The sequence below is a fragment of the Musa acuminata genome, chromosome BXJ1-1, assembly GCF_036884655.1.
Source record: "Musa acuminata AAA Group cultivar baxijiao chromosome BXJ1-1, Cavendish_Baxijiao_AAA, whole genome shotgun sequence".
In the NCBI taxonomy this organism is placed as follows: Eukaryota; Viridiplantae; Streptophyta; class Magnoliopsida; order Zingiberales; family Musaceae; genus Musa; species Musa acuminata.
The window spans coordinates 10,878,831-10,899,205 of NC_088327.1; the positions used below are offsets into that span (position 1 = coordinate 10,878,831).

The window sequence follows — 20,375 nt, forward strand, 5'->3', positions numbered from 1 at the left end:
TCTAATCTCATCTTATGACACAAGTCTCTCCTCCGCCAGCCAACTTAACATGGGCTTCAACACTTGACTTGGTAAATGCAACGTCTCTAAGAAGCTCCATAAAATAACCCACCTGCTTGGCACATTGTCATTATGCTGTTCTCGATCAACAGATAGATAACACACAGATGATTATTTCTATTTTCTCTCGCTTAGCATATCCATGTCCACCTCACAGATAAATCCTAATGACCATTTGTTCCGAGCCACACTCTTGGATTATGTTCTTCCCTTCATGATCCTAAATTATATGATGGCCAAGCCCTCTTGCCAGGAAATCTAACAGCCTCCGTAATCGTAAGACGCCTTCTTTTACTGCTGAAAGCTAAAATCTAAGAATCGAATGGGTAAAATAAGAAGAATAACACACATGACATGCGTGCAATCTTCAACGACCACGAGCGAATCCAACATGCCGGTCCGGATTGCCACGGAGTTGAAGCCCATCCTATTGTCAAGTCCTCGTTCATCATACAATTGGTCTAGACCTAACAAGCCACCAACTTGAGGTGAGGTAACCTCACCGCACCCAGAAATTTTAACAAAACCGGCACGGTTTAGGTGACTGCAACCTGCCCACCCTAAAATCGAGCGCATCCCACCGTCCAACATCGAGGGAGCACCCGATCGTACGGACGAAATTTCGTTCAACATTGACCGTTGGATGGGCCGGCTGATGGATGCCTGATCAGCAGGCGTCACCCGCCAATCGGACGGTTGGGAAAGATGGACTACGAGCGGAGGCGGTTTCCGTAACTTCCTTGGTACATGTAAGAGAGCTCTCACCTCTCTCTCTCTCTCTCTCTCTCTCTCTCTTTCTTTCTTTCTTTTATTTTGGTTTTAAGCCTCCTCGTCTCGTCTCCCCCGCTTGCTTCCTCCTCTTCTCCATAGATAGAGGCAGACAAGAGCTCATTCCCCTTTCCCCCTCTCTCCGGTCGCGCGCGTCGCCTCCGCTTTGTGCTTCTACCGCGAGCTTTTGACACCTCGATCCCCGCCGGTTCACGCTCTCAGATTGGTTCGATCGGGATTCGAGCCGACGGAGGAGGCGCAGAGTGGAGAAAGATCGAGGATTTGGCTCGATTCAGGGTTCGATCCGCGTTTTGTCGGTGGAGATAGGGGGGAAAAGGGCTCGTGATCACTGCAGTTGTCCCCCCACCCCCCTCGGAGGTTTGATGGGTCGATGAAAGGGGCGAGGGAGGAGGCTTTGATGGGTTCTCAGCTCAAACGGCCCAACGTTCCTCGAGCGGATCCGTGAGTTTCTCCGTCTCCTTCTTCGTATCATTTCGTTCGTATATCTCGATTCGCTTTCTGTGATCTTTTTTTTTTCTCGTAGAGGCCGACTCCTACCCGTGGGTTATTTGGTTGGTTCGTCGGCCGGTATCATTTTGAATAAATGACGAAAATTTCCTTGTTATTTTGATGTTTTAGGAGGTTTGGATTTTACGAGAGAGAGAGAGAGAGAGAGAGAGAGAGAGAGAGAGAGAGGGGTTATATGAAAAAATTATAAATTTTATTTTATATTTTATCAAATTCATCGTTGATATGGGATTTTTCCCCTCTGGAAGCTACCTTCAAGTGACCATCTATTTAGGATCTTTTTCCCCGGCTCTGGTCATTCAGTGATATTAATTTGTTGGCTGGGATCATTATTTCTTGTAAGAAAATTTTGAAGGAGATAAAAAAAGAGAAAAATCATACCCTTTATTTCTTTCCTTTTTTGGTCCTCATCTTTTACTTGGAAAGATACGGTGGACGCTTGGATCTGTCGTCGTTCAATGGATTTTGGTCGTTTTTGTACAGGTCCGGGCAAACCCATATGGCTCCAGCACCGGCAACTGGTAGTACACCCAAACTCACAACTAATGATGCTCTAGCTTATCTGAAGGCTGTGAAAGATATATTTCAAGACAAAAGGGAAAAATATGATGAATTTCTTGAAGTCATGAAAGATTTCAAGAGCCAGAGGTTCACCTTGATCTCCTCTCTCTATCACATATCATTTCGAAGTTGTTTTTTTCCCTTCTCTGATAGACGTGTTTGTTGCTTTTTTGTTTGGAACACCTTGCAGGATTGACACAAATGGGGTTATCATGAGGGTGAAGGAATTATTTAAGGGGCATCGGGATCTGATCTTGGGCTTTAACACCTTCTTGCCAAAGGGATATGAGATTAAGTTACCAGAAGAAAAGAAACCAGTCGAATTTGAGGAAGCAATCAATTTCGTTAACAAAATTAAGGTATATATGCAGTAACTAGTTGTTTAATCCTAGAGCTAGGGCCACTGTTGGCACTGACTTGTTGCATTTTATGTGCTGCAGAATCGTTTCCAGAATGATGATCATGTTTACAAGTCATTCTTAGATATCCTGAATATGTATCGAAGGGAGAATAAGTCAATTCATGAGGTCTACCAAGAGGTATTTCACCTTCAATTAGTGTTGTGGCAACAAATATGAACAACTGAAACAATCGTGGCTGTGTATGTTTCTAGGTGGCAGCCCTCTTTCAGAATCATCAAGATTTGCTCGAGGAATTCACACACTTTTTGCCTGATGCTTCAGCAACATTTGCTCCACATTATCCATATTCTGGTCGGCCCTTTGTGCGTCGAGATGACAGGAGCTCTATTATGCCTACAGCAAGGCATGTTCATGGGGATAAGGTACACATGCACACTTCAGTGGTCACAACTAAATGACAATGGTCTCCTGAACAGAGTATGATGATGTATTAGTGATGTAATACTGATGTTAAAAAATGAGTTCACTTTTGGTGTATTGAAGATAGATGTCATATGCTACTCGTTTATAACTTTGTAGGCTCATAATTCAGTTCAGATTTGTGTTCTGCTAATTTTTGTGCATATGGTTCTATAATCCTCATGTTATGAACTGAAATGAATGTTTCCTTGGGTTTATAGAGGGATAGAGCTTATACATCACATGCCGATCGCGATTTTAGTGTCGATCGTCCTGATACAGAACATGATAGGCAGAGAAGACTTGCAGAGAAAGAAAAAGATAGGAAGGAAGATAGGGACAAAAGAGACCGAGAATGGGATGAGAAGGACATGGATCATGACAGCGGAGATTTAGGTAACACACATCCTAGGCGTAAACACTCATCTAAAAGGGTGGATGACTCTGTTGCCGAGCCAATGCAGCAAGGAGGTGATGGCGCTGATGGCATTTATAGCATTTCAGCTTCATCTTTTGATGATAAGAATGCTTTGAAGAGTAAGTCTTCTATGATTCTGTCATCTGTTGTTCGATTTATATGTTTGATATAAGTGCGGCTCTTCTTGTGGCATAAATATCATAATATATTGTTCTCATATGCAATCTTTCCAACCAATCATATGCATCATGGAATTTCCAACTTTACTATTTACAGATGCTGCATTATAATGAACCCTGATGCTTTATTTATTCTTCACAGAGTCAAATTTGAATGTGTTTGTTGATTGTCACTATAGGTTCTGAATTGTCATCGCAATTTTTAAGACTTTTCTTTTGATTCTAAGCAAGGCTCAATATTGCTATTTGTCTGAATCTTGAGATGAAGTTTAATTAGTTGTAGTAAACACCTTATATTTGATTTCTGGTTTCCTGTTAGTAAATCTCTAGGAATGTCCACTAGTTTCCAATTGGATCATCGTGTCAGGATCATTTCAATCAGCCAAAGTGAGATCTACCTAGTTAGTACTTCTCTTACAGAACTGATTCTTTTATGCTTTAGCATGAGCGTTGAATTCATGTGGGGATCGATTCTAGTAACAGATGTCTACACCTGGAGAGGCTTCAGTAAAGATTGTCTAGTGATATGAAGAGTGGTTCATCCAGTTGGTTTACTGTTAGAATTGAAGTTTATTCCTGGTAATCAATGGTTTTATGATGCACGTGCTATAATGTTGTGATACCTTATCTTTTGTTCAATTTTAATGCGGCAGGTGTATATACCCGAGAATTTAACTTTTGCGAGAAAGTCAAGGAAAAGTTGCACCCTGACACATACCAGGAGTTTTTGAAATGCCTTCACATATACAGCAAAGAAATAATAAATAGAACAGAATTAAAGAATCTGGTAAGATTTTGATTCTTGAAGCATCCATATCCACAGTGACTGTGCTGATCTTATAACTTCTTTATTTAGATGTTCAACAATTGTTATCTAAATTTGTTCTTCTGTTGAAGTTTCTTATGTTATCATAGAAGATAGAGGAGCCCTCTTTACCATTATGTGTAAATAGACCATTTGTATTTGTCTGGAAATGGTATCCAGTTTTTTTGAGGGTAACTTGATTGACTCTAGACAATAAATTTAAATGGCCACTACTTATTACTTAAGTTTGACATAATGGCTCATACAGAAATTTGATAGCTGAAAGAACCATACTGGAGGGATAACCATGAATCAATGTGATACCTTGCTCTTATTTGAGCAGTTGAAATAGGAACTACCCTAGATTGTCTTTTTTTTTCAGTGTTTTATTTAATTACTTGTTGGATAAACAGAATATACCTGTTAATGCAACAACTTGCATTTTCCTTCCCTTAAGGCCAACAAATTCCATATCTTGATTAATGCAGTAAATCTTGTATGTGGAAACAAATGTTTAATTTAACTCACCTGGTATATGATAGCCCAATATTCTTAGGCCACTTGTCTGCTTGTTCCTAGAAGCAAGCACTATAACTCAGTGTCTGCAATCTCCTGTTACTATTTTTCGTACATTCTAATTGGTGTTTTCTCGTCATTGATGGTGTTTTCCCAAGTCATTTTGTTCTGGATAAAATTAGCAATATAGTATTGTTGGCACTGGTATTATTGTGTGAACATTGCCCAGAAAGTTTCTGAAAATCTTTGCACATTTTATTGAACCTTCTTAATTACTACTGCCCATGTATGCACCACTTATTTCAACTGCTAGCCTTCCCATTTTTCATCGAATACTTTTGTGACAAGTGGTAGCTCTTTGATGTTGAGGAAAGTGCTTAAAATATGCTTAATTATCATAGAAATGGCATTTAAGATCCAAAATAAGCAATGTGAAAAGATTATTGAAGGCTTATAAGCAACAATTCAAGTGAATCTCTACTGATAAGGCTGGTGTCTGCACTTTCTTAGTGCTGTTTTTTTCATTTTCAAGTTGCAATAAACAATCTGGTTGCAACTGCATTAGGATTTTCTGCAGTGACAAATTGCACGTTGAGTTCATAATTATTGAAAATATCAAAATAAAAATACTCCATATATAGAGAAAGAAAACAGTCTTCTGAATGGTGGGGATATATTAAACCAGGAAAAGGTAGACAATGCAGTACTGCTGTGCTGAACAGGAACATATACTGATGCAGCATAAGCAGGTGTAAATATTGATTAGCTGAGATACTTTTAAGTTGTGTTATGTCAAAAATAATCAAGAACAACAATTGGTCTGCTTTTGGAACGAACTAGTGTATGAGTTTGATGGAAACTTTAATGTATCATATCAACATTTAACATGAAGAAGATAGCAGTGAAGGTTGTAAGAAACCTGATTTTCTAGAGGTGAAAGTAGAAACTAGGCCATGATACAAAAGGTGTGTTGATAAGGTTAAGTCAAAATGTTTAAGCTGAAGTTGATAGTAGTATACTCATCAGACCCTTATAATCCAATCCTAGTCTTGTCCATTTTTGATATGAGACTAATTCCCTACTCAAGGGTTTGACGCCCTCGTTAAGGCCCAACATAGTTTAGATCAAACTCTACCATGGTGCATGTGAGGCGTAGCCCCCTCTCTCAATGCCCAAATACTAGGTCGACTCTGATACCAAACGTCACGACCCGAGCTTAATGGGTTAACTGGCCCATCAACTTCATTTGACTTGATAGTAGGACACTCATCTGACCTTTATAAGCCAATCTTAGTCTTGCTCACTTCTAATATGGGACTAATCGGAGTATTACAAGCCTTGTGCACTCGGCTAACCTCTTTAGCAGCCCTAGCTACATAAGGTTTTCTAACTAAAAGATTTGCTGTGATGACTTGGTATTTGTGTCGTTTCGATACCCTTGGCTCATTTAGGTGCAATTTTTGTACTAACGAATGTAGTTTTGGCCTACCTTTTGTGTTTATAATAAATAGCATGTCTGTGGAGATCTCTTAGAGTTTGTAGATAAACTTTTGGCAATTATTTCTATTTTCATTGATTTTGTCTCTGGCCAATAATATGGGACCACCAAGCATTTTTTTTTTCCTTTAGCTGCAATCTGGTTCTGCATGCAACACACCTTGTTGATTATATCCTTACATTAAAATTAATTGCTTACATTATGTGTTATACTGGACAATTTATGGGATATTGGTGGCATTGTTGGTCAATTCACAAAAGAAGATATATATATATATATATATATATATTATAATATAATATAATATAATATTTGGTTTCTCTTCTCTGAAAGAAAAAAATGTCATATTCAATTTCTTTCATAGTCTTCTTGACTTGTTGCTGCATTTGATAGTTGATTTATTTTAGGTGAGAGACTTGATAATAATTGCTTATTGCTTTAACAAGTTATGCTCATATTATGCTCTGTGTGTTATCTTCTCTATCAGAGACCCTTAGCACCTGGAATGATATAGTTTCTTCATTGTTGTTATAGGTAAGTGATATCCTTGGAAAGTATCCAGATCTCATGGATGGCTTCAATGAATTTTTGGCACATTGTGAAAATATAGGTGAGCTTATACATCTTCCCTTTGACGTGAATATGCCTTTTCTACAAACCTATTAAGATGTTAATCATATAGGCCTTCACAGTTTTCTAAATGAAGGCTATTTTGCAGATGGATTTCTCGAAGGAGTATTCAACAAAAGTATGTCTCCGAGATTCCTTCCCAGTGTTTGTAGTTGAAATTAGTTAACCTTTTTTGTCTGGACTAGACATGTCTCTTTTTCTGACTCCTCAAGAAATTTGAAAATTTTAAATATATGATTTTGGTTTAATTCAGTAAGTAGTATACTAAAAGAATCATTGTTTTATGAAGGACACATTGCTAGGCCAGTTAAGTTAGAGGATGGAGACAGAGAAAGAGAGCGTGAAATGGATAAGAGGGAGAAAGATCGTGAAAGGGAAAGAGTTGACAAAGGTGCTCTTTACAATTCTAAAGAGGGTGCCTCTCACAAGGCTACTTTGTTCACAAACAAAGAAAAGTATAATTTATGGAAACCTATTTCAGAGCTTGACCTCTCAAATTGTCAACGTTGTACCCCAAGTTACCGTCTTCTACCAAAAAATGTAATTATTCCCCAAAGTTGTGTGTTTTTTTTTTCAATTCATGTATCTATCTTGTCTTTGCTCTTCATGTTTGTTATTTATGTCTTTTTTGTCAGTATCCGATTCCTCCTGCTAGCCACAGGACTGAACTTGGAGTGTCAGTATTAAATGATGTATGGGTATCAGTGACTTCTGGAAGTGAGGATTACTCTTTCAAGCACATGCGCAAAAACCAATATGAAGAAAGCTTATTTAGATGTGAAGATGATAGGTACTGGCTTTGATACTTTCTAATTTATTTTTCTCCCTATTCAATAGCCTTATATATATACATGTGTGTGTGTGTGTGTGTGTGTGTGTGTATATATATATATATATATATATATATATGTATACCAAGTTATATAGTTCATGATGAGAACTCTTTACTGAACTTAGAATTTGCATTTTTCTTGTGCCGTCTCTTGTTCTTTTGTATTTCATGTCATCTTACTGACTGTACTAGTTTTTTCTCAAATAAAAATCAAACTAGTAATTAGATGGCAATCACTCTTTGGCTTTATGATCTGTCATTGACTTTTTCTCTACAAAATGTTTTCAGATTTGAGCTCGATATGTTATTGGAATCGGTGAATATCACAACCAAACGAGTGGAAGAATTAATAGAAATGATGCAAGACCCTGTCAAATCAGAAAATCCAACTCGCATGGAAGACCACCTTAACTGTTAGTATGCATGATTATTTAATGGATGCCCTATATCATTTTTATCGTACATGCTTTCAGCTTCCCATTGTATTGTTCCATTTTTCTGCTTTTCAGCACATTTTGTTGACTTCTTCTCTTTTGATTGTTTTTTTCTCAAGCTTTAAATTTGAGGTGCATTGAACGGTTATATGGTGACCATGGCCTTGATGTCATGGATGTACTTCGCAAGAATGCCAGTCTTGCTTTGCCAGTCATATTAACCCGCCTGAAACAGAAGCAAGAGGAATGGTCTAGGTGTCGTTCAGATTTTAATAAAGTTTGGGCTGAAATATATGCCAAGAACTATCATAAATCACTTGATCATCGCAGTTTTTATTTTAAGCAACAGGATACAAAGAGCTTGAGCACAAAAGGTATGTAATATTTTGATTCTTTACAAGCTTTTAGTATCACGATGAAAAAAGTTGCCTTTTTCATTTAAACATAGATTCTATTTGCTTGTAACATATGATAGGTTGTAAATCTAGGTCTTGTTTGCTGTACCTCGGTCTTATATGCTCTTATGCTTTCTGAACAGCTTTGCTGGCTGAGATTAAAGAAATTAATGACAAGATGAAGAAGGAGGATGACATTCTTGTCACCATTGCTGCCAGAAATAGGCAGCCTATTGTTCCCAATATGGCATTTGAGTATGTTGATGTAAGTATCCATGAGGATTTGTATCAGATCATTAAATATTCATGTGGAGAAGTTTGCACATCTTCTGATCAATTGGACAAAGTCATGAAGATATGGACTACTTTTTTAGAGCCCCTATTGGGTGTTCCATCTCGAAACCAACTTGCAGAAGATGCTGAAGATGTGAAACCTAAGAGTCGTGTTGTCAAAGCCAATTTGTCAGTTGTGGGTGAAAGCAATGGGAGCCCTGGTGCTGATTATGCTGGTGCTTCCAAGCAAAGCAATGGTGATGAGAACATTCCATCTGAACAAACAGCTCTGTGCAGGACAAGGTCAGCCAATGGAGATACAACAGTTACTGAAAATGGTTTTCATGATGTTGATCAAACCACTCGCCATGGAGAAAATCTTTGTAACAATTTGCTGCAAGGGAGAGTGCAGGGTAGTGCTCCTATGGCTGATGAAGTGTCTGGAATAACCGTAACAAATGTGTCTGCAGAGCGTATGCCAGATACCACTTCTGTTGCTGGTCGAGCTGAACAATGTCACAATAGAACAAACCGGGAGATTGTAACAGGTTGGAGGTCTAAATTTTTTTTACATTTTATTTTCCTATTCATTCTAAAGTAACTTTAGCTTACTTTTTCTGTTCTCTTTGTAAGGGGCTAGTGGTGCATCTAGAGCTGGCAATTTTGGAAACGAGACACTAGTTGAACCTCGAGCTACCAATGAAAATTTACCTGCTTCAGAGGTATAAATCTGTGTTTTTTCTTTCCCTTTTTTTTTGAGTTTTTATGCTCGAGTATATGGTTTATGATTGATGTTTGATAATTAGTTTTCAAGGTTTTTGTGTTATTTTAGTTGCTATTAGATGTCATTTTTATCAGTAAATTGTATGATTTGTGCTGGTCCATGCCAGATATATCATATTGCACCAAAACAGTCTTTACCATGGTATCTGGTCATTATTTTTTCATGGATGAACTCTTTATTTGACTCAGTCTCTAATCTGTCTGCTCACATGAAATTCTTGCAGCAGTTACCAATGGTGTGTATTACAAAGGAACCTGTAGGAGGGTTGTTATGCCCCACTAGTAAAATCTAACTCACTCTAATTTTTCATGGAAATAAAGAAAAGCCTTTGCAAATAAATGCTTGTGTTTTTGGCCAATATATATATACACGCACACACACACGAACCCAAAATGCTGTTTGCTATAATAAGAATATTTTCCTGTTCTATCTTAAAATTGGGAATCTTGTCTAAATCTTGATATGGCTATTTGTAATGCACTAGGGTGTACAAACTGGAAGGCCTATCCTAGCGGCTAATGGTGGTAGCACCACTGAAGGCAACAAAGGTCACAGACCTAGTGAAGGTTCTGCTTCCTTGAATAACCTTAAGGTTGAAAGAGAAGAAGGTGAATTGTCACCGAATGGAGACTTTGAGGAGGATAATTTTGTGACATTTGAGGATGTTGCTGTAAATGTAACTCCTAAAGGGAAAGACGGTTCTTCTAGCAGACAGTATCAAGTCAGACCTGGAGAAGTAGAGGCTTCCTGTGGTGAGGTTGCAGGGGAGAATGAAGCGGATGCTGATGATGAGGGTGAGGAAAGTGCTCAACGGTCTACAGAGGTCAGTGGAAATGCATCAGAGGCTGGTGAGGATGTCTCCGGCAGTGAATCTGGTGATGGTGAGGAGTGTTCGCATGAAGATCATGAAGAGGAAGAAGATGATGCTGGGAATGACGACCAGGATGCAAAGGCTGAAAGTGAGGGTGAAGCTGAAGGAGAAATTACATCACTACCATTTTCTGAACGAATTCTGCACACAGTTAAACCTCTTGCAAGACATGTGCCTACAGCATTACATGATAAGGAAGATAAATCTTCGCGAATTTTTTATGGAAATGATTCATTTTATGTGCTGTTTCGGCTTCATCAGGTCAGACCTGTTCCATTTAGATACTTTATAACCCATATTTGCGATAGTAGTTTATAGCTATGTTGTTTCATTTTTAGACTTTGTATGAAAGGATACTCTCGGCCAAGACAAACTCATTAGCTGCCGAAAAGAAATGGAGAAGTTCTAAAGATACAAGCCCTCCTGATTTATATGCCAAGTATTATACATCAACAACCATCTTTCTCTCTCTCTCTCTCTCTCTCTCTCTCTCTCTCTCTCTCTCTTTTATATTTTTGAATTACTATGCATGAAAATCCCTAATATGATTTTTTGCAGATTTATGAGTGCTCTTTACCACCTTCTTGATGGTTCTGCTGACAATACCAAGTTCGAAGATGATTGTCGTGCTATCATTGGAACTCAGTCCTATGTACTTTTCACATTGGACAAGCTAATCTATAAAGTTGCTAAACAGGTATTTATGTACATATAGATTACTACATGGTTCTTGGAGAATTGTATCCTTTCATTTCTTTAGAATCCACTTATCCTTACTCTTTTTTTTTCAGCTTCAGGCAATAGCTTCAGATGAGATGGATAATAAGCTTCTCCAACTATACTTGTATGAAAAATCAAGGCGATCGGGCAGATCTTCTGATCTAGTCTATCATGAGAATGCTCGTGTGCTTCTTCATGATGAAAACATATACAGATTTGAATGTGTGAGTTATTTTTCTCATTTTCTCCCAAGTCTTTAGGGAAATAAATTTCCACATGTTGCTTTATTCATGTTCTTTTCCATGCATAGTTACTTTGGCAACTATATCCTCTAAAAACTAATACTATAAGATGTTCTTTGTAGTATTCATTATTGATCTTGCATCTGTAATTATAATAAATCTTATGTGATGATCGGATACATTTGAGATTAAAAGAAAAATTTTATAAGATAGTTGTGAGACTAACAATGCTTTATGAATCTGAGTGTTGGACAGTTAAGACATGTATTAAAAAGTTTGTGTTGTGAAGATGAATAAGTAAAGTTATTAGGAAAGATAGAAAAAGAAATATTTTTATTTATGAACAATTATGTATTGTTTCGATAAAAGATGAGGAAAGATCATTTAAGATAGTGTGGGCATGTGCTAGGAGACATTCGGAGGCAGTAGTTAGAAGAAATGAAATAATTAATATTAGTGGTACAAGAAAAGGTAAAGAAAGATTTAAATAGATTTTAATAGAAACTATAAATAAAGATTTAAGTACTCTGTACTTAATTAAATATTTAACTTTTTACAGATCTTAAATGCGGCAAAAGATCTATGTAGCAGACCTCAAATAGTTGGGATTTACGGTTCTTTTTGTTGTTGTTAATCTGTAATTATAATAAGTAGAATATGGCAATCATGTTCCAAATATTTGATCATAGGAAAAAATCTAAATATTTGAAGCAGTTTATCAGTTCTTACGTATTCTGCTTTTTTTCTTTTTTCAGTGTTCACAATCTTCAAGCATGACCTGCCTATCCATTCAGCTCATGGAATATGGACATGAGAAGCCTGAAGTCACCGCTGTCACAATAGATCCCAGCTTTTCAGCTTATCTATGCAGTGATTTTCTGTCAAGTGTTCCGGATAAGATAGGAGCAGAGGGTGTCTTCCTGGGAAGGTAAGCACGATTGTGTGTTATCATGTGTTTTCATGGAACTAACGTTTTAACCGCCTTTCATTCATCAGGAATAAACGCAAATATGTGGGAGATGATGAAAACACTTCTACTTGCAAGACCATGGTTGGGTTTCAAGTAATCAATGGCTTGGAATGCAAGATATCTTGCAGTTCTTCAAAGGTACTTGTTTGATAGTTTTACTAGAAGCTCTAGTCTTGATATTTGGACCTGTTTAACTGTGGGAATGTCTATATTTGTTGCTTTGATTCCCAGGTGTCTTATGTGCTAGACACGGAAGATTTCTTGTTCCGAGTGAGAAAGAAAAGGAGATATTCATGTGGGGGGTCTATATTTCATGACCAAGCACAGCCATCACAAGTACGTGACACAAAAGTACAGCTGTTTCACCAATTCCTGTCCAGTTTCCTGTCTAGATCCTGATGCATCTTGCCACAAGATAAATGGTAAGTCTTTCCTTGCAAAGAAAAACATTTATTTATATTGACACTTGTTTACCTGTTCATTTGTTTGCAATGTTTCAGATCATTATTATTCATGTTTCAACAACGATCACCCCTTATTGAAAATTTGGAGTTTATCTTTGCTCGAGTAGGATTTTGCTAAACTAAGTACTTCCACTAGTCACTTGATCTCCAAACTTAATCGAGCAAGTGTACAATTCTGTCTGAATGAGTTTGAACAATTTCAAGCAGCTTGTTGGGTTGATTTTGTCTTCATTGTTTCCACGAGTAAGTTCTCACTACTAAACTGGCGCTGACTTTGTTTTGCAGTGGCTGATTGTTATTAGTCAACAACCCACCCTAGAGCCCTCTCCTCGGCAGCAGAACTGAAAATTTCTCGCCCGCGGCCAGTCACTTTCACACTACGCCCATCTTGTTGTCTTCAAAACAGTAGCTAAATGGATTTGTGGTACATACGTTGAACATTATAAGTTGATTGTAGTGGCTTTCGGCATCACATATCTGTATATATGTATGACCTCGGACCTTCTGGCCCCTTGCACGGATACTATGTTTTGTTTTATTCTTTTTCTTGTTCCAGCTTTTGGCTCATATTGGTAGTCCACCAGAACACAGTGTAACATTCAGATGTAAACTGCTTACTCCTGTAACAAGTGTAGGTAACCGCTGCATGTACTTTGTCTGTCATCGTTAAGAATATACGTGATTGGCATCTTGTTGGGAGTTCAGATGAGGCACATCCTCGTGTTTGCTTCATTTGGCTTTCCACCCACTATCTTCCTCGGTCGGAGATTTCCTCTGACCCAGTGTTGCTCAAGTACTACTCTGAGAACAGGTTTCTCTTTCTGATTTCCCTCTATTGTTTGTTTGGTGCTGCATGCTGATCATGTTATTGTTCTCGTCACTCTTTAATAACAATGGTTGATGCTATACTTCCCCCTGAATTTTATGGCATGACTGAGAGATGAATGGGGTTGTTGAAGCGGGAGAAATATAACGAGAATAAATAGACTTTCTTTTGTTTCATGTGTCTTTTGTGGTTTGACGTGAACCAGCGGTGATTCGCGGGAATCGCGGTGAGCTTACCTGGACATTGAAGTGGCTTAAAAAACTAGATCGGCCGAAAAGGATCGAACTCTCGGGTGTCCTTTTTCTCACGCGTGGGGATCAGAACCTAATCGCGGTGTGAGCCACCAGGTGCGAGGGTCCCAAGTTCGCCCCGGTTATCTTACCACACGTCAGCTAGATGACAAAAGGCCCGAAAAATTATTTTTATTGGCCCCAAAATGCTCGTTTTGAGGTGTCGCATTCTCACAGGCGGTGACTACAACCTACTCGCCAGGTTATTTGCTTTAATTGATGGAAGGGAGAGTGGGAATCGCGCTCGGCCGTTTCATGTTTCAGGGATAAAAACTACTGGACTTAGCTTACCGCCCATCGATCGGATGACTAAAGGCCTCCAAAAAATTTTCTTCGGCGTGAAATGGCTCTTTTCCTGTTTCCCTATTCCCAACGGCGGTGACCGTAACCTGCAAACAGATCATCAAATGGTCGGCTGTCACAACGGCCAATACGTTCTCGCTGTTTGCGGGAAATGATGGATGAAGAGCTGCTGAAATGCATCCCAGCCCTTCATCGATAGGGAATGTAAACTAACGCTCGGTCAGCGTACCACCCATTCGTCAGTTGACAGAAGGTCTTAGACAAAAGTGTTTTCGCACGAAACCGTTCATTTTCTCCGGCCCTATTCTCACATGGCGGTGAGCAGAACGGTTATTCTTCGTGCTACGCGCGCCGGTTGACGGATGAAGCGGTAGAAAAACATCCCGGCCGTTCATCTTTCAGGATAAGAACCAACAGACGTCAATGGTTTCAGTTAACTTAACAATGATCCGGATCCTGACCGAGGAGTGTGGATCATAAATATGTAGTGGAAACCCGACACCCGACCCGTTAACACCTACGCTTGCACGCACGTATTGGGTAGGCCTCGATGTGACGACAAAAATGAACTCCGGATTGCCCCAGTTTCACCGGCTGGTCTCGACTTCGACTTGATCTCTCCGCCGCAGTAACCCTTGTTTCTATAATCGATCCCATATTGCTTGGATCGTCGTCCTCGCGATTCTTCGCTTTTCCCCGGTTTCTTCCCTCTCCGACCGTTTTCGGCCACCCGGAGCGAAGAGGAATTGAAATCGATCCTTTTAGGGTTTGATCGGAAGATGGAACCGATGGACATCGTCGGGAAGTCGAAAGAGGACGTATCGCTCCCGAAATGTGAGTTCTTTGCCCTAATGGATGATCCTCCGGTGTTTGATTGTCGTCGGGAATTGATCGAGTGTTTCTTTCTCGATTGTCTATGACTTTTAAGTTGGGTAGAATGTTTCCTGCATTAAGGTTGGTTAAGTATTATAATATGTTCTTGGATTTGGATCGTATGACATGGAGAAAAAAAGGTGCATAAGCTAATTAGTGGCGTCCTTCATCCTGGTGGGAAGTTTGGATCCTTCAAGAGTTCAGCAAGCTGGGCCGTTTCATCCATTCAGGTAGTGATACTAGGTTTGGGGTAGCCTGTTACAAGGAGCTAAATTTTACCTTGTGTGAAAATTATGCAAAACAAATGTGAGATTAGAAGACATATTGAACATAGTTTCATGGTACACTATATATATATTCTATCCTTAGTGCAAATCTTTGAGTTAGGACTCAAAGTAGTGAAAGCACGAAATTATCCATCTCATAGATAAGCCCCTTACAACAAGACAGTAATCTTCCCGCATTGAATTCTGTTGATGTTATGTTCTTATAGGAACAATATTCTCAGCACTATTTTATTAGGAAATACAAATATTCCATCATTGGGTTCTTATTTTCTAATAGGCTTCTTGGCAAAATAATGGAAGTTTCCTAAGAAATTTAATGGTTTTGTGGTTTCCATTATGGTAATAGGCTTCTTGACAAAATAAAATTTGTGGTTTTCTGAGAAATTCAGTGCCAAGGTCGAGCTCATTGCTTATATATATACATAAAAACTTTTGCTGGTTTCCTAAGCAAGACCTACAAATAGCAAAAGGTGACCGTGACAAAACTCTAGCTTTGTCATGATCTATATGTGTTATTCATGTTCAAGAAAATTTAACCATCTCTTGTCAGTTCTGTGTTGATGTATGTCGTCACCTTAGTAAAGAGAATATCAAGTAACTCAATGAGGATTTAATGCTTTGTACTTTCCTACAGGAATTTTGTGGCTTATAGTTCAGAATAGTTTGTGATTGATACATGTGCTTTTAATTCCATTTTTTCTACTCTTATTTTAGCTCATGATGACCTGTATGTCTAAATGAAGACATCCTGAAGGGCCTGAATATCACTCATTTAAAATATAAAGCACATCACCCATTTCAAGAAAAAGTGCTGATGTGAGATTTTAGAAAAATATCTGTCTGTAACAAGATAACAATTAGGAAGGGTTGTAATTAATAGCACTCTGTCAATGTTTGAACATGTTTAAATTCAGTCTTGTTTGATATCTTTTCACATCAAATAAATTTCATTTATAGATTTTGAGTTATATCCTAATCTAGTATGATGGTTACTTTTCAGCAACAATGTTCAAGATTATAAAGGAGATGCTACCACCTGATGTTCGTGTAGCTAGAGATACTCAAGATCTTCTCGTGGAATGTTGCGTAGGCAAGTGGAATTTATAAGCCATTAGATGGATTTTTTAGCATATTTGTCTGCTGCTAGTCTTGGTTTTTGTTTTCCCTATGAACGATAATATTTTGAAATGATGGTAGACATTAACAGGAAAATTTGTAACTCTTCTCGCAATATGTTCTTCATAAGGAAGCAAATATTACAGGGACAGATATTGTTTGGATTCACTCAGTGACATGAATCATCCATGTCAATCTCTACAATTCTTTGTTTGAATTTTAAGAAAATTAAAATTAATTTTTGAGCAACCTGCACTTGGATGTCTCCCATGTGTAGGGAGTTGCATTAACTTCTATGTAGGAGACGTATATATTGTTCGGAACATAGTGTCCTATACGATGGATGTATCATGTTTGTGTCATACTCTTTCTTATGAGCAACAATGTGGCACCCTAGTTTAGTCCCATTTCAGAAGGAGAGGAGTATTCGGTTGGTTTGGTTAAATGAGTCTACCATCGTTAACATGGACTTGAACATTTTGGGCTATATGGTTGTAGGCCTATCAAATTAATGGGTCTTTCATCCATTTGTCATGACAATTGACATCATAGTGAATCTTGCACTAGAGACGGTGAAGGATTCAAGTAGGAGAAAATTACCCATGATTAAGATTGGAGATACATCATGACATGGAGCTAGAATTAAACTGGGCTTCACATACCACCGGCTAAGCTTGATAGTGAAATATGATCAAAGACATGAGTTGCATGAGGACATCAATCCCCACAATGGTATTGGGAGGAGGTCATGTGGTTTTAGGTGTATCATGTTAATGGATCAGTTTGTCCATTGAGCCAAGTTGAGACAAAGAAAGCAAACAAGAATAAGTACCTTTAACTCTTTAAGAGTATGCAACTAATAAGAAAACTGTTAGTTTCCTGTTTGATTTGTTTCTGCTCTTGTATTTTACCATTACATTGTCATCTAATGCCAGAAATACTTATTATCTTTTCTCAAACGATGACATGTCTTCTAGTATTGGTGGTTAACTTCACAAGTTGCCATTCTTGTGTTATTTTGGTTCTACAGATTAAGCTTTTAATTTTTATCATAATTGGCAGAATTTATCAATCTTCTATCTTCGGAGTCCAATGAAGTATGTAATCGAGAGGACAAAAAGACAATTGCACCAGAGCATGTGCTCAAGGCTTTGGAGGTTGAGTCATTCTACAATCTCTCTCTCTCTCTCTCTCTCTCTCTCTCTCTCTTGAAGTTGTAGTTATGTCCATTTCTTTGTTATTGTAAAGTTTTTATGGTCTTGTGGTATATTCATCTCGACCAGGATTTTTAGGATTTTAACAAATGGGATAAGGATTTTCTTACTGCCGTAGTCATACTCTAGCTTTGTTGAGTAGTCATAGCTGATTCTAGAATAGCTAAGGACTTGCTAGTGTTTAATTCTCTTTTAGATTGTGTTCTCTTTCTGATTTCAGTAGAGATAAGATAATCTGATATTGTTACAGAGCTTTTCTTTAAATAGATATTTCAGTGAGGTTGAATATACTCCTGACATGATGTCCATTTGACATAGCTATTTTTATGAAATAGAAATGTTCCTTGAAATAACAAACTGAGGTTGTACCCTTTTTATTTCCTACAATCCCTAAGGTGCTTCAAAGAAAGGATTTAACTGTAGAACAACAAACTCACATTGTGTAGAAGAAATTATATTGTATGTTGAGGGGTGCATCCATAGTGTTGATAGATTTATGGGAAGAGGAGAATGGGTAGCTTGGACTGTTGGAATTCTGCAGATAGAGGAAACAAATTAGAAAAGTTAGTATTGCAACAAGATAGGGCCGTGAACTATGCTCCTGGTTTCTTCAATCTCTGTAAGATAAAATTCAAAGAAAAATAGTGTTATAGCATTTACAGGAAGATTTGCTTAACTATTCGACATGTAAACATGTACAGTCTTGTCTTTTGAAGTCATATCAGCTTACTTGATGCAGATCCACTGTTGTTGTACTGACTGTTTGATAAGTTTTCTAGAAGCAAGATAAAAGTAATAGATGGAAAACACCAGTGTGTCATGGCATCATGGGATCAGCAAATGAATTTGAAGTAGTCTTCCATATGCTGAGAAACACATCTTACCATTAATACTTTAAGATTCTAAGTTGAATAGTCCAAGAAGACATCAAACAAATGAAAAAGAAAAGCATCCCTCTCCACTTCTTTTCTGCCTATACCAAGTAGCAGTATGAATCAACTAGTTTCCTCATATTTTTTCAAAAATGTTGTTGTTTCTGAATGTCCCTATCAGATTGTTTTTGAGTCTCAGTTTTTCAGTCTTCAAGTCACTTATGGTTTTCTGCATTCCAGAACTGCTAGGAACGTGTCCATGGTCATGCAGACCATAAGTATCTCCAAAGTTCATTCAAAAGGATTTTGATGACAAACAAGCATCAAAGTTAACGAGTTTCATTAAGCTTTGCACTTAGGGAGGGACAAGGAATTAAAAGCAGCTCTTTAAAAAAGTGTGTATAATAGGTAAAAATATGCAGCCTACATGTTATATCAGTCACCAGTCCAATGGGCAAATGTGGGATTAAATTTTGTTAGGAGAAAGAATCTAGTTTCTTTACAGCTAAATGTGTCTTGACATAGATTCCTGTCCTTTGGCACTGCATATATCTTATCCTGCATCTTGAGATTTATACTTAAGAATCAAAAAGAAAAATTAGGTGAAGAAATAGCAGCTCCGTGGTAAGGGACACAAATTGTTGACCAATACAAATCCTTATTTTGGATTCACCAATTTGTGGCCTGGCCATGCTGTTATAAGGCTATTTTTCACTTTAATCTTCCTTCTGAGCTTACATACCAGAATCGTCAGACTATCTTTCTAGAAACAAGCATGAAAGGACTCACAATGTGGTGATCATCTTTGTAAAAGAATATGATTACATTATGAGATATAGGATTGGAGCTTATGTTACTAGTATTATGAGGTGCAACCTTTTCCAGTAATTGTCATCTGATGTCCGGTGAGGCTGATAAGTACACCTAACACTCTCTTTTGGACCTAGATATCATCCTGCTGTTTTCATTTTTTTTCCAGTATATTTTGATGTGGTTATTTGTGGTACCAGGTTCTTGGCTTTGGTGAATACATTGAGGAGGTTTATGCTGCATACGAACAACATAAGCTTGACACCCTTGTAGGTTCATAATTGAATTTCTGTTGTTCTTACCATGTGTTCCTTCTAAAACATTTGTACGTATATCTTCTATCCATTCTGTGCAGGACTCACCTAAAGGTGGTAAATTTAGCGGTATCGAGATGACAGAGGAAGAAGCATTGGCAGAGCAACAGAGGATGTTTGCGGAGGCGCGTGCTAGAATGAATAATGGAGTTAGCATTCAAAAGCAGCCAGAGGCTGACAACAATCTGGAAAGCTGATGATGGATCCTGATATTTTATGATTGTGCCAAACATCCTCTAGAGTTGCACAATCGAAACGATGACATTCTAATGAATGGCATGTTGTAGATGGAGCTATTAACTATGACAGCATTGCCTGATAATGTAGCCGTACAGTTTATGGAAAAGCAGAATGCTATAGTGTTTTTTCATGGAGATATAGAAGCTACATTTGCCAACTACGGTCATCCAAGTTCAAGCAGGTCTGTCATGCATTAATATTCTGGCCAACTTGGGTTGCTTTGGAAAACATTTGGTCTGATACTTCAAACCAAACCTCAGGATGGTGAACTAAAAGTATCTGATCTCAGACTACAAGAATAATAAATCAAGAAGCCACACAGCATCCGTGACTCATCTTTTGCCTTAATTTTCACAGATCCGGTCTTAAGTCGAGAATATAATTGAAGGGTTTGGTATTCCGTGACCATGCAGGTATCTTTCTTGTGCCATTTGATGTTAAACCCGCGACTCTGATACGTC

At 38.1% G+C, this 20,375-nt stretch overlaps 2 protein-coding genes across 5 annotated transcripts; both read left to right on the forward strand.

The window, feature by feature from the left end:
• The first annotated feature begins 817 nt into the window (after positions 1 to 817).
• LOC135584675 (paired amphipathic helix protein Sin3-like 4) lies at positions 818 to 13,473 on the forward strand. Of its 4 annotated transcripts, none has more exons than XM_065181323.1 (23): positions 818 to 1,290; positions 1,840 to 2,004; positions 2,108 to 2,276; positions 2,358 to 2,456; positions 2,531 to 2,701; positions 2,960 to 3,275; positions 3,989 to 4,122; positions 6,689 to 6,764; positions 6,873 to 6,902; positions 7,074 to 7,324; positions 7,420 to 7,574; positions 7,905 to 8,029; positions 8,170 to 8,424; positions 8,589 to 9,266; positions 9,352 to 9,440; positions 9,987 to 10,634; positions 10,712 to 10,812; positions 10,932 to 11,070; positions 11,165 to 11,317; positions 12,091 to 12,263; positions 12,332 to 12,443; positions 12,537 to 12,727; positions 13,055 to 13,473. In XM_065181323.1, the coding sequence occupies exons 1-22, from the start codon at positions 1,220 to 1,222 to the stop codon at positions 12,702 to 12,704; spliced, it is 4,278 nt and encodes a 1,425-aa protein (XP_065037395.1). In that variant the 5' UTR covers positions 818 to 1,219; the 3' UTR covers positions 12,705 to 12,727; positions 13,055 to 13,473. The 4 variants fall into 4 exon arrangements, with proteins under 4 accessions (XP_065037395.1, XP_018680657.2, XP_065037391.1 ...); XM_018825112.2 differs by having other exon boundaries at positions 867 to 1,290; positions 6,837 to 6,902; XM_065181319.1 differs by having other exon boundaries at positions 867 to 1,290; positions 6,837 to 6,902; positions 11,171 to 11,317.
• Positions 13,474 to 14,732: 1,259 nt separating this feature from the next.
• On the forward strand, positions 14,733 to 20,071 carry LOC135672878 (protein Dr1 homolog). The gene is made up of 5 exons (XM_065181344.1): positions 14,733 to 15,022; positions 16,349 to 16,438; positions 17,527 to 17,621; positions 19,561 to 19,629; positions 19,716 to 20,071. Exons 1-5 carry the CDS (start codon positions 14,968 to 14,970, stop codon positions 19,869 to 19,871), a joined length of 465 nt encoding a protein of 154 aa, XP_065037416.1. The 5' UTR covers positions 14,733 to 14,967; the 3' UTR covers positions 19,872 to 20,071.
• Positions 20,072 to 20,375: the final 304 nt, after the last annotated feature.

What these genes read in the sequence shown, in the direction of transcription:
- LOC135584675 (XM_018825112.2), top strand. Translation starts at nt 1,220, where the DNA reads ATGAAAGGGGCGAGGGAGGAGGCTTTGATGGGTTCTCAGCTCAAACGG. An exon ending in AAACCGGGAGATTGTAACAG is followed by an intron (nt 9,267 to 9,351) that starts GTTGGAGGTCTA and finishes TCTCTTTGTAAG; the next exon opens with GGGCTAGTGGTGCATCTAGA. An exon ending in TCTATAAAGTTGCTAAACAG is followed by an intron (nt 11,071 to 11,164) that starts GTATTTATGTAC and finishes TTTTTTTTTCAG; the next exon opens with CTTCAGGCAATAGCTTCAGA.
- LOC135672878 (XM_065181344.1), top strand. Translation starts at nt 14,968, where the DNA reads ATGGAACCGATGGACATCGTCGGGAAGTCGAAAGAGGACGTATCGCTC. An exon ending in GGACGTATCGCTCCCGAAAT is followed by an intron (nt 15,023 to 16,348) that starts GTGAGTTCTTTG and finishes GTTACTTTTCAG; the next exon opens with CAACAATGTTCAAGATTATA. An exon ending in TCTCGTGGAATGTTGCGTAG is followed by an intron (nt 16,439 to 17,526) that starts GCAAGTGGAATT and finishes CATAATTGGCAG; the next exon opens with AATTTATCAATCTTCTATCT.